The following is a 13,907-nucleotide window of genomic DNA, read 5'->3' as shown; positions in this document are numbered from 1 at the left end:
AAGTGCAGTGTAATTACAGGTAGTTTAACAGAGAAAATGGTCTTTTTAAGTGTCAGATGTGCAGGAACAATAAACATTAAGAACGCACAGGAATTGGATTTTTCAGGAGACTCCCTAAAAGTTGTAGACAGTGTCTGTTACATGGGTGACCTAATTAGCAGTGAAGGAAGATATTCTGAATGTATAACTGCTTGATTAAAAATTCCTTCATTGGAATTTCAACATCAACAGTAGGGTATGTATGTATATGTGCAGACTTGTATGTTTTGTTTTATGTGTACAATCTCATGCATATAGTTCCATATCTAGACATTCTCATATATACTTAAATGATAAACTTCTGAAAAGTTTTACAAATTTTTACAGTTCCAGTGATGGATTGGATCTGTTGTCTTTGAATCAGCTTTCTCGTTTCTGGTTTTGAGAAGCCTAATTTCCCAAGCTTGGCACCTAGGCAGTGTGTTATATATCCCACACTGTATGTATGTATGAAGGGTTATTCATCAATAATTCTATGAAGGGTTATTCTAGATAACTGTATCCAAATATTTATTTGGGTAATACTGTTCTTATACCCAATATGTACAATTCTCACCACAGCATTTTTGGTGATAAGATATTGATACTCATGCTGAACAGCTTGTTCTTTCAACATGGAAGAGTTACTAGTCTTGGTTTTTTGGTTAAAAATTTGCTCTACAACTGAGGACGAAATTTGGTAGATGAAAGTTACGTGGAAACTTGCTGGGGGAAGAAACTTCCACACTTATCCTATTTGGCTGGCAGACTTAATCCATCATCCAATTTAATACCTGGCCCTTGGGTAGAATAAATGATGTCTACTCTGTTTGATGAGTTCCCTGATCTGAGGACAGCTTCCTTTCTCCCTCCTACCATCCACAATCACTGTGGAAATTGCTATAGAGTGAGCCAGCCCTCCTCTGACTAAGACATTTAGCACAAGGTGAAACAAAATTACATAGACAGAAACCGCAAGAAGGAAGCTATTTGCCTTACCTTCACAAACAGAGTCTACTGAAGTCCATTTTCGGTCCTTTTCACATTTTGACTTCAGTTCTTCTCTGTCTGGACATGTGTAGGTCACTTCAGATCTATAGGTGGTGGAATTGTAGGACATCAATACACCAGCAATGTCTCTTGGTCGTCCACATTTTATTTTGCTGTAAACTGGAATTGAAAACAAAAATTGATATCAATGATGTGTACATGTTAGGAGAAGGGTGACAATAAGGAGATAATAACAATGTTAGAATAAAACATATTGCATGAATCAAATAGAAGAAATTTGCTCACACATAGAAACACGTGTATATTTGTAGTTTTCTACTATTCTTAATTATGTGAAGACTTCCTGTAAGGAAGAAGCTGGTTCCTAGGAACATACAAAGCTCCATTGTTGGAATGGAGATGAAAACAAATTTATATTCTGAACTTTATGAACGTCTTGCATATTTTCACTGTTCCACTTCCAGATTATATTTGTAACATGTGTATTAGCTGGTTGATTTCTTTCTTCTGAAAACTGTAACTCATCTAGAATCTCATGTAGGCATTTATTCACAAGACCAATTGCACCAGTTATGAATGGTATAAATGTGAATTTGTAGTCAGGATAGGTATAAAAGCTGAAGTTTCAAACCAGTTGTTCATAGTTATTCACTTTCGCTTTAATTTTTTGAAGAGATGTTCACGAGTGAGGCAGCTGATGTCTATAACTGTACATGCTTTTTCTTATCCCTCTCAAACAGCACTATCTAGTTTGCTAGAAATTTTGAAGGTAATGTTCCAGCAATTCTCCTTGTATTGATGCTTGTGCATATATTTGATTATAGAGGGATCCTCAGTAGTCATCCAGGAACATTCTTGTTTTCAGATAGCATTATATATTGTGTTAGTTACAACATCATGTCACATTAGGAAATAGTACATTGTTGACATTTTTGGTTAATTGTTGATCAGATTTGTGATGTTTTCCACAGAAATATGACATAATTGACATGTCTTGTTGCACGTTGAGTTTCCAATGGCTTCCCTGCTTCTTTTATTTATTGGGTATTTTGTATCAATCACCTTCTCTTGGCTTCGAAGTGTGATGTTATTTAGCATTGATCAACTTAGAGAAAGCCTTAATCATGGTCACATGCTCTTTGATTTTATAGTCACTAAGCAAGCTAAGAGATGAATGTCTTATGAGGGCCATACAGCCTTTGGATAGAGGTGTATTCAGTACATATAGCAAACAAATAAGCTTTGAAGTGTGACATTATGTAGTGGTCATGAGTCCAAGAAGGCTGCATTTCATGTCAATATTTCTGTCTTCTTTAAGTCTTCAAGAAATACACACAAGCATAGCCTTTTTTTTTTTTGGTGTGCTGTGTGCTTCACATCTGGGACTTCTTTGAAGTATGTTAGTCAGATTCTTTTGGGTTATGAAGAGATTGCTTCTTGCAGAGATCACTGCTGAGATACATGATACTGTTCTCTTTGCTTTTCAGTACTAGGTTTATGTATTTATTCTTGTTGCTTTTGTTTCCCAGGTGCTGTCTGAGAGAAACTATTCAATATATGACATTCAAAGGTTCTCAGTGAAATTTGCATTGCTGAGGAATTCTAAATGGATAGTAAAGTCAATAACAAAAAACAAAACAAAACAAAGAAAGCAAGTTTAAAAAAGCACTGAATGTTTTGGTGTAAGGTGGAACTGAAATAATGGATAGAGTGGGTGTGGTTAAGGGTCAAAGAGTAGGAAGAAAAGGAGAAAGAAAAGGAATGGAAAGAGAAAAGAAAAAATTGGTGTCATTCTGGAGAATAAGGGGGTATGTATTCAGGCATTAAAAGTCTTTTTAAAAAATGTTAAGTATAGATTGCAGTGGACTTCTAGTGTGTTGTCTTCCAATTTATATAAGTAAATAGTTTGTTACATAATACTTACGTAATGAACTTCAGCTAGTTAAGAAATGTATGTAGCTTACATATTACCTATCCCACTCTTTTAAATTTGGGATTATGTTACACACACATAAACTGAATCCAGTACCCATTTTTAAATCTGGTTCTTACTCTGTTGGGCTCCCTTGGTCAAACTGCCATATCAATAATAATAATGAACAAATGCAGTTAAATACAGCACATTTCCAAAGTAGAAAAACTCATATGTGTATTTATTTCATAACACACTTGATATTTGCATCAGTACTCAACGTGGAATTTGATGCTAACAAGCTACAGGATGCTAACAAGCTACAGGATTCCTTTAAACTGATCTACATCTGTATGTGTGTTTTATAAACAAACTGTCACACACATGCATACAGATACGTGAAATAAATGAATTACACTCCACTGACCTGGGTTCATGATATGTATATCCCATCCATCTTTGTTGGGTTTAAGGTCATAAGTCAGGTGAGTCTCATTAGATGGATTACAGAATTTTTTTTTTTCATGATACTCATAAGATTTACATCCTGGAATTTGAAGACAAGCACGATCACACTCCTTTAAACTGATTCCTTTAATCCGATCAGGTGAATCATGCCCTGGTATGGCAGTTCTTTTAAATGTAAAAACATCATCATCGGCTAGATAAAGAAGAAATGAAAGAAAGACATTTTATATTCACACACATATTAAATATTATATAACATCTGTTGCATAATTTGTTTTAAATGGTTATCATCATCATAAACATTTTACATTCGTTTTCCATGCAGGCATGGGTTGGACATGCCTGTATTATAAACAAATAATTGATGCACAAAATGACAATTAAGTCAGAATTAATGTGAATGTAGAACATCTTGAGGCTCATTTGAAACATTGTTTCAAAATTTAAGTTGCATGTAATCCATTTGTGCCTTATTTTCTAATGGTGTGCTTTTGTCGAATCTAAACATAGTTCAAAAGATGATCCTTTAATCTTAAGCAAAAGCACACCATCAGAAGAGGGGTGTACAAATGTATTATCTACATTACTTAGGTCACAAAGTTAGCAGCGGAGGAAGTAGTTTTGAATGCATAGTTGCAAGAAAAAGATTGGACTGGGCAAAATTCTGAGAGTTACTACCTCTGTTAGTAACACAAGGCCTCTTCCTCAGTGGGAAAGATAGATTGTATGGTGCCTGTGTATGAACAGCTATGTTACATGGCAGTGAGACATGGGCTGTGACATCTGAGAATGCGTGAAAGCTTGAAAGAAATGAAGCCAGCATGCTCTGCAGGATGGGTAACGTTAGTGTTCATGTACAACAGAGTGCAAGTGATCTGAGAGAAAAGTTGGGTATACAAGGCATCAGATGTGTACAAGAGAGAGGGCTGCACTGGTATGTTTATGTGATGCATATGGATGAGTACAGCTGCATCAAGACGAACTGATTTCTAAATGTGAAGGGAGCATGTTTGGTAGGTGGAAATACAGCTCACAGAGCAGAGCAGGTCCTAGTGATTGGGTCCCCGCACAATGTTCAGCACCTGCACCATTTCGTTGGTTGATATAGATGTTTTGTAAAACTCCTAATAATAATGCAGGTCTGTGACTAAAAAATCACTTCACATTTCTTCTTTCTTACAGCCTTCAACTATGGAGGTGGAGAATGCTAATTTTTTATTGACTTCTTACTAAATCCAATTCCAGCTAACACCTTGTAATACTGCAAGATGTGTCTAAAATACCTATTTTTGAAATGATTGAAAACATATTGCAGAAAAGTGTTCAAGATAAACAAATGCTCTATGAGAATGACTTAATAGTATTTATAGTTCCCAAAATTTCTTATTTCACGAATGTGTTTATGTTTGTCCCTAGAGATAAATCTATCAATGTCTTTACAGAAATGGTTTTCTATAAACTACAAAGTACAAATGGATCACAAATTTCAGAAAATGAGGTAAAGAGAAACACAAAGAATAATTACGATCTACTCGTTGGTAGTAATCTCTGTTGGCTTCTTTTATTTTCTTGTTGGAAGCTGCAGTTGCCTTCGATAAGTAACATCTTCCACTTCCTTTAGTTATTTCAAATGATAAACAATTTGTGTCAGATGAACATTTTTCTACACAGGCTTCTGCTGTTACATTTTTCTTTCTCCACAAAGTTTTTCCAGGTACATCCAACATTGCACTTTTTACTTTCAAAAATTTGCTCTTAGTAACTGGAATTAAAGTAAGATTGAGATAAATGTAAACAACAAAAACAACATCAATAATTTCTAATGAAGAAAAATGAACAAAAACTTGGGCAATGTAATCTATAGAAGATTAACTGAGGGGAAGATCATTGATATTCTCAGGGATATTCTGGGGTTTGATGAGAATAAGGTAGGAAGTTTGTTTCAAAAAACTTCTTGACCATGGAATACTATGGGAAACTTTCTGGAGCCCTTGGTAGTGTTATCAAATTGGTCTATGAAACCAAAATAAAATGTAGTCATAGAAGTTCTAACAGGCAGTGCTGTTCAAGATGTTCACAGTAGAACAAATTAATTTTATATGCACTTGTTCAGTGTCCAGGCATTATTGACTCGTAAATTCATGTCAAACAGCAGATATCATGTGTGAGACAGATCCAGCTGTCATTCAAGTCCATCATTATGATTGCCTCACATCCTCCTTTAACCAAGCAGAAAAGTTCCTTTTCCTCTGTCTGCTAGCTATAGCAAAAGAAGTTAGGTGATGGATGTGGTTCAAGGGTCTGACAATGGGGACTTTCTTCTTTAGTCAATCCCTAATCTGTATTTTTAAAGTTTCACTTGTAAAGAAGATGAGGGTGGATGGGAAGATATTCTCCTCAAAGAAAATTATTGAAAGTGACTTGAGGGTGAATGGGTCCCACAGTGCATAAAACCTGTTGGTCAAAGAATATTAAATGGAGAGGGCACTTCTTGGAGTTCATGGTGGTCTTTGACAGTGGGTTTCTTCAATTAGTTTTAGATAAAGATTCTTCAACACTCTAGAAAATCACATCATCATTCTCATTTTTATATTAAATATATACATGTATACTAATTAAAGCTTTGGAAGAGATTTTTTTATGGAATGTATTCAGCATTTTCATGTTTGCAGTTGAAATCCAGCCGATGCTAACTTTACCTTTCATTCTTGTAAGGGGGTGGGTCAACAACACAAAACAGCAGCCAAGCATTGGATGTAAGGATAATGACTAGCATTTTTCTATAGAAAAGTACTGACTCTTTTGCCATCAGAAACCACTTTTATTATTTGTCTCATTACGATTTAGGATGGTGGAATGGATGTCTTGCATGATTGTTGAATTCTAGTAAATAAAAATTCAGTGCATTGTATTGTACAGTGTTTCAGAGGATGAAATAAAGATTGGATGAGAAAAGTTAAATTAAAAATTAAGAGAAAAACTCCAAAACTGAGCTGAGGTATATTCCTGGAAGTAATAAGTGTACTTAAGAATGTCATATTCTGTAGACTTGTGGCTGTGTTGCTAAAATTCTGATTCACAACTAAACATTGTAGATGAAGTTTAGTGGATAGAGACTAGCAGAAGCCTGAAGGAGAGAACGCTCTTCGTTACTTTCTGTTCTTTGGTGAAGACTTAACTCATCAACCAAATTATTACCATTACCTGGCTCTTAAATATCTTTAATGAAATAAATTGTGTTGCAAGCATTTAGGAAAATCTCTGGTCTGAGGATAACTAGCTCTCACCCTCCTACCGATCACAAACACAAAGGAAATTGTCACGGACAAAGTCAGACTTCCTCTGACATAAACTTGGAACTTAAAGCTAAAACAAAATTACCGAGACAGAGTCAAAAAGAAACACCCTATTTACATTACCTTTACAAGATACTACTGGAGCCCATTTCCTGTTCTCTTTACATGTTGCTTTTAATATTCCTCCTTTTTGACAAGTATAGATCACTTCAGATTTATAGGTAGTAGTGTTGTAGGATTTAGATGCACCAACAACATCTTTTGGTGGTCCACAGTTAATTTTTGTGATAACTGTAATTGATAAAAGAAAGTGATGTCAATTGTGAGTATATGTTAGAAAGAAGGGGAGAATGAGGAGATAATTACATATTTAGAATAAAAGATATTAACTAAAATAAAATGAATCATTTTCATACACACAGCATAGTAAACTGGTTATGATACACAGGGCAAATGTAGGAGAAATTATGATAAACACAATTTTATATCATTTTTTCCCCTTGTACACTTAACTATTGTGGTTACTTAAATTGAATGTTCCAAGCACAACTGGATGCCAAACCACAAACAGATCATCAAGGGAAAATTTCATTGCATTATATTAGAGATCAAACGTGTGAAGTTGTACAGTTGTTAGAAGTATGCTGAGAGAAGTAGATAGAGAGCAAATGCCTGAAAAAAAAAACAGACAGAAAGGAGAGGAGTAAAAAAAAAAAAGAGGCCTGTAATCAATGAAAAGAGAAAGGAATAACTAAAATGGACAACAATAAATAGGAAAAAATGTAAAATATATAAATATAAAATAATAAAATAAGTTATAAATCTTAGAGCTAGAGAGAGATATATAGAGAGAAGCAAAGTGAAAAAGAAACAGGCAACGGCAGGGTAGGTGTGGGGTGAGAAAGCAGAGGTATGGTCCACAGAATGTACTCTGACAAGGGCTGTATGGATAGTGGTGAGGGGATATCTATGAAGGATGAAGTGGAAAGCTATGAGTGGAGCTAATTGGGAGAAAGGGATGGAGAGCTTGGTGTGGATAGGGTGGGAGGAGAAGTTAAGCTATGAGTGTGAGTCGGTGTGTTTGTAGTGGATAGAGGTAGTGAGAGCAGAGTGGTGTATGTTGATTGAAATGTTGAGAAATGCAACGGAAGTGTTGGAAATTGTGCAGGAGAATTTGAGGGCAGGATGGAAGGATTAGACAAAAGAGAAGAAAGAGTCTAGTTGTTTGCAGGAGTGTGAGGTTGCACTGATACAGTCATCAATATAGTAACCATATAGTTCGGGAGTGGGACCAGTGAATTGTGAGAATATTTGGGCCTCAGTATAACCAACAAATAGGTTCGCATAGATAGGGCCCATTCTCATTCCCATGGCCACTCCCAAGAACTGTTAATAAAAATACCCCATGAATGAGAAGCAGTTGAGGGAGAGAACAAGTTCAGCCAGACAAAGAAGTGTGGAGGTGTCAGGTTGGGGGTTAGGTCGAAGGTCTAGGAAGTGTTTGATTATACAAAGTCCTTCGTTATGTGAAATCCCTGTATATAAACCCTTGATATCATGATCATCCTTTAACATCTGCCTTGCATACACACATACATATGTGTGTATATAAATGCACACAGGCATGCATGCAACAAATAAGGTGGAAACATTCTACTAACCTGGGTTAACTATGTATATGTCCCAGCTTCCATTGTTGGGTTTAAGTTCATCACTCAACTGAGTCACATTACTCAGATCACACATCTTCTCTTGCTCATTGTACTGATAAGAGTTACATCCTGCATATTGACTGCAAGCTTCGTCACACTCCTTTAATTTCATATCCTGAAGCTCTTCTATCTTAGTTTTCTTTGGTATGCTAACTTTTTTCATCATGAAAGGCTTGTCATCAACTGGAAGGGAAGAAAAACACAAGAAATATATTTTATAGTCATCCACCAACTTAATCCCAAATACACATCACATGCATCACACACATATATTGAATATTGAAAAGCATGTGGTGCATGATTTTTTAATTTGATGTTCTATTAATAAACTAGTAACTGATCTACAAAATGATATCTTAATCAGACTTCATCTATGTTATAGAACATTTTTCTAACTTCTTTTAAAAGCTTGTCTCAATACATAGGGTGCAGACAATATATTTGTACACATCTCCTCTCATGGTGTATATTTGTAGGGTTGACAATACCTTAAACATATCATGTGCTAGCTATGGCCATTCAGTCTTAAAGAAAAACAGATCATCAGAAGACAGATGTACAAATGGATTACCTCCAACTGAAACATACAGGTGAGCTTTTACATATGTGTCCTGGTGCACAAGAATACGTATTCATTCTTAGAAATGTATCTTATGCTGAAAGATGATAATAATAATAATGGGAGATGTTTGATCAGTTGTCAGGATTTTGTTGAAGTAGAGGAAAACAACTCTTGGGGTGGTATGTAAAAAATGCAATAAAACCATTGCTGAAATATGTGAAGTTTGGCATCATCAAAAGTGATAATAGTGTAAAGGAAGAAACATAAAGAGGAAAAGAATACAAAAAAAAAAGAAGAAAATGAAATAGCATGGGGCAAAATGTATAGTCAGTTTGCAAAATATACAAATTCCTCGAAGACAGTTACAGAAGACCAGTTGTTCTGGATGTGGAGGAGTGACCAGAAGATAGAAACCAAAGCACTCATATGCATGGCACTAGAACAAGCATTGAGGACAAACAATGTGAAGTACAGAACTGACAACACAACTGAAAGTGACAAATGCAGAATGTGTAGTGAGAGGGTTAAACAATACGGTGCATTGTTAGTGAAAGCCTGAAATTAGCCCAATGCAAATACAAAGGACATAACTATGTGGCAAGAATGATACATTGGGAGCTTTGTGGAAATTATGGCCCATAAAGACCAAAAACGTGGTATGACCAAATACCAGAAAGATTCACTGAGAATGAAGGTTGCAAAATCTTGTTCAAGGTGAATAAAAGTTGTATGAGAATATCTTAACAGTATTTACATTTCTTAATATTGCTTATTTCTAGAATGTGTGTATATCTGGCCTTATAGGTAAACCTGTTAATGTCTTTACAGAAATTGGGGTCTATATGGTTTGAAAGTACAAATGGAATCACAAATTTCAGAAATAATGGAAAAGAGAATTCCAATAATAAAATACAAAGAATAATTACGCTTTAATCGATGGTAGTAATCTTTGTCTTTGTCTGCCTTTAATTTCTTGGAGGTAGCTGCAGATTTCTCTGATAAGTAACATTTTCTATTTTTTTTATTTATTTCAAATGATAAACAGCTTTCATCAGACAGACATTTTTCTGCACATTCATCTGCTGTTACATCTTCCTTATCCAACAATGTTTTCCCAGGTACATCCAGAGCAGCATCTTTTATTTTCACAAAATGGAGCTGAGGATCTAAAGTTAAAGCAAAATTTAGGCTAATGAAAAATAACAACAATTACAATAATTTCTAACATAAAAAGTAAGCCAAATCTTTAGGTAAGTACTGGTCAATTAAATTAGTCCCTACACTTGACTGATGTCTTATTTTATTAACTTAAAATGGGCAAAGTTCACATCAACGAGATTTAAACTAAGAAATAAAATTGCCAGAACAAATACCACAACATATTTTGTCTGATGCTTGAATGATTCTGTCAATACATTACCCTTATTATCAAGAATAATCATAATCATTGTTGAAGTCTCCAATATTAATGATAATGGTTCCTAACTTAAACACAAGGCTACAGATCCTGCAGGGAGGATACACAAAAAATTATCAACCTCTGTTCTTGAATAGTGCTTGTTTAATCAATCTCAGAAGTATGAAAAGTGAAGTACATCTTGGTGGGATTTGAGCCTAGAATGTAAAAGTACATAACTAAATATGGCTAGTCGCTCTACTGATTTTATAGTGTTTTGTCTTGGAAAACTAAAATGATTTGACTATCATCTTCATCTAGTAAATAAATATGAATATGTAGTAAATATGAATATGTAGTAAATTCACCAAACTTAAACTTTCAGTGATAGGAAGAAAAAGGCAATTCATATTTATAAGGTTGTCTCTTCTGAATTTATTTATTAGACTATCCATTTTAATGATCAATCACGGTAAAATTACAGTTGATCACAATATCTTTATTTTACTATTTGTTTTCCATAGAGGAAGTAACTCTGAGTATTTTTCCATAGTTGTTCTTTTAGTATAAATTTGGATTGAGTGGTGTGAGTCAATGATCAGTTCATGTTACATAGACATTTAGTGCCCTTGAGAAAGACATGAATATCACAATCTCTTTCTCTAATTATGTTTAGTCATGAACAAAAGAATACATAATTGATTACAATTCGAAAATATTTATATGTTTTAATAAGCTATCCATGGCAGAAACCATTTAGCCATGAATTTCTCAGGTCATCTTCTCTCCTAAATATGTGAGATTAAAGTGGTTCTTGCCCAGCCTCAGCAACTCTGGGTTAATATGAATGTTTCCTACTGTAACATATATATTAACATTGTGGATGAAAATTAATGGATGGAAACATTTTGGAAGCTAACTGGTGATAAGTCTCTAGACTTCAATTTCTTGGTCAGCAAACTTAATCCATCACTCAATTTAATAGTATTATCAGGCTCTATGGTAATATCAATGGAATCCACTACATTGCAAGTATTTGGAGAAGTCTCTGGTCTGAAGATAACTTCCCTCTCCTTCTCACCAGCTGCAAACACTGGAAATAATAATGGAATCAGCCAGTCTTCTTTTGGTGAAGACATTTAACACAATAATTTAAGAAAATTACTTAAAGAGAGACAACAGGAGAGAAGCTATTTATGTTACCTTTACAAGAAGACGTTACTGGAGTCCATTTGTTGTCTTTTTGACATATTGACTTTAGTTGTACTCCATCTGAGCAAGTATAGAGTACTTCAGATTTATATGCAGTGGTTTTGTAGGACTTTGATGTACCAACAATATCTTTGGGAAGCCCGCAGTTAATATTTGCGAAAGCTGAAATTGAAAAGAGAAATTGATATCATTTGTGAGTATGTGTCAGGAAGAGGGTGAAAATGAGGAGATAATGACACATTTAAGACAAAAGATATTGAGTGAACCGAATTGAAGTAATTTGCACATAGATACAAATACAAATACACACACACACACACACACACACACACACACACACACACACACTCACTCTCTCTCTCTCTCTCTCAACACATGATGGTAAAATCCAGTCAAATTCTTTTTTGATCATTCTGTGATAACACCGCTTAGCTAACTGGATTAATCTGATTAATTGGTAATCAGAGTGAACTGTGTAATCTTCATCGTCATTTAACGTCCATTGTCCATGCTGGTATGGGTTGGATGGTTTTACCAGGGCTGGCAAGCTGGGAGGCTGTACCAGTCTTATTTGGCTTTTTATGTGCCACAAGCAGGGATGCCAGTTACGTGACACCAGCATCATCCATAGCTATGATATCACTTGGCTTAACAACTCTTCTCAAGCATAGAGGGAGAAATGTAAATAGTGTATTTAAATAGATGGAGTGCCAAAAATTTTAAATAAGTAAAGTAATGTTGTAGGGAGAACGTACAAATACCTTAAAGACAAAGATATTTACCTGCAAGAAGTAGTAATCCAAATGTTTTTAAATCAGATCCCAATACTGGATGTTCAAGAACCAAATGAAGGGCAGATTTTCAATCCTGGGATCATTCTGATTCCAAAAGGTATAATATGTCTTTGTAGAGCAAATGTAGACTGAGATACAAGGGTCCCAGACAGACAAAATTTTGCTTTTACTATAATAGATATTTAATATATTTAATCTGTCTAATTTGTTTATTTACATAATTGCCTCTATATAAATATATAATTGCCTCTATATATATATTGCACAAACACATGTATGTATGTGTAAATAATACACACAAACACGCAGTTACATGCAAGTACATGCATAATAAAATAAAATGAAAACACTCTACTGACCTGGGTTAATGACGTAAATATCCCAATCCTTTTGATCTGGTTGAAGGTCATGAGTCAAGTGAGTTGCATTACTTTGATCACAGAACTTAGCTTTCTTATCATACTCATAAGAATTACATCCTGGAGTTTGATGACAAGCATGGTCACACTCCTTTAAGGTCATATTTTCCTGCCGTTTAAATGCATCTTCTCTTGGTATGGAAGTTCTTTTAAATTTTAAAATATCTTTATTGGCTAGATAAAAAAAGAAAGTAAATGAGAATTACATTTCATAATCCCATACACACACACATTAAACATTATATAGCATCTGGTGCATAATTTAATTTAAATGGACAATTTATTATAAACAAATAATTGATCCACAAAATGACAACTTGGAATTCATGTGAGTTTTAGCCCATCTTCATACTCATTTGAAACCTTCTTTCAAAATGTGTGTATCATTTGTATATCTTTTTCTAATTGATTAATTTAGTATTGTCTAAGTGCTGATCAACAGGTGTTTAGCCAATGTGTCAAGTGTTGTTAGAACCATTTAATCTTAAAGAAAAGCACACCAACAGAAGAAGGGTGTACATATAATTTATGTACAACTTAAACAATGAGGTGAGCTTCCAAGTATGTCTTATGATATAATACACTGCGTATGCATTTTGAGAAGAGTGATTATGCAGAGAAATGCTGTAACTTAGCAGTTTAGTAAAAGAGACTGATAGAATAAGTACTTGGCTTCAAAAAATAAATCTTAGAGTTGATTTGTTCAACTAAAATACTTCAAGGTGTTGCCTCAACAATCAAATGACTGAAACAGCTAAAAGATAGAAGATAAAAGATTTGTGGCTAAATTGGAGATTTTTTCAGTAATACTTGCTAGTGAATTTGATATTATAGCTTGGAAGTAGAAGATGAAATTCCCATGAAGTCTTCTGTTCTACTTCTTAAGTTTTTCATGGAGTATTCTTTGTGTAATGTCTGACTTAAAGTCTAAAGTAACATCTACCGAAGTAGTTACCATGAGAGATAGTCATACTGGAATTTTGGTGCAAAATGCACTCTTGTTTATATCGCTAGTGGCGAGATAAATCCTTGTTATGTTCAGCACCGAAATCACTGGATCATGTAATTTCAACCTTCTTTGATCTTGTCAATGTTGGACACTTGACT

General features: G+C 34.5%; 1 protein-coding gene across 1 annotated transcript in view; it reads right to left on the bottom strand.

Annotated features, from left to right (window-relative positions):
- LOC128248841 (uncharacterized) overlaps positions 1 to 13,907 on the bottom strand; it is a 353,886-nt gene that overhangs the window by 114,484 nt on the left and 225,495 nt on the right. Inside the window, exons 125-132 of the mRNA XM_089358260.1 lie at positions 12,741 to 12,974; positions 11,579 to 11,749; positions 9,906 to 10,145; positions 8,367 to 8,600; positions 6,829 to 6,996; positions 4,935 to 5,171; positions 3,369 to 3,602; positions 1,018 to 1,188 (exon numbers count right to left, since the gene is read on the bottom strand). Coding sequence (XP_089214386.1) covers positions 1,018 to 1,188; positions 3,369 to 3,602; positions 4,935 to 5,171; positions 6,829 to 6,996; positions 8,367 to 8,600; positions 9,906 to 10,145; positions 11,579 to 11,749; positions 12,741 to 12,974 — 1,689 coding nt within the window. The remainder of the gene's footprint in view (positions 1 to 1,017; positions 1,189 to 3,368; positions 3,603 to 4,934; positions 5,172 to 6,828; positions 6,997 to 8,366; positions 8,601 to 9,905; positions 10,146 to 11,578; positions 11,750 to 12,740; positions 12,975 to 13,907) is intronic.

This window comes from Octopus bimaculoides, chromosome 10 (assembly GCF_046866305.1).
Source record: "Octopus bimaculoides isolate indiv1 chromosome 10, ASM4686630v1, whole genome shotgun sequence".
NCBI classification, from domain to species: domain Eukaryota; kingdom Metazoa; phylum Mollusca; class Cephalopoda; order Octopoda; family Octopodidae; genus Octopus; species Octopus bimaculoides.
The sequence above is the reverse complement of the archived record's forward strand: the minus strand, read 5'-3'. Positions and strand labels throughout refer to the sequence as shown.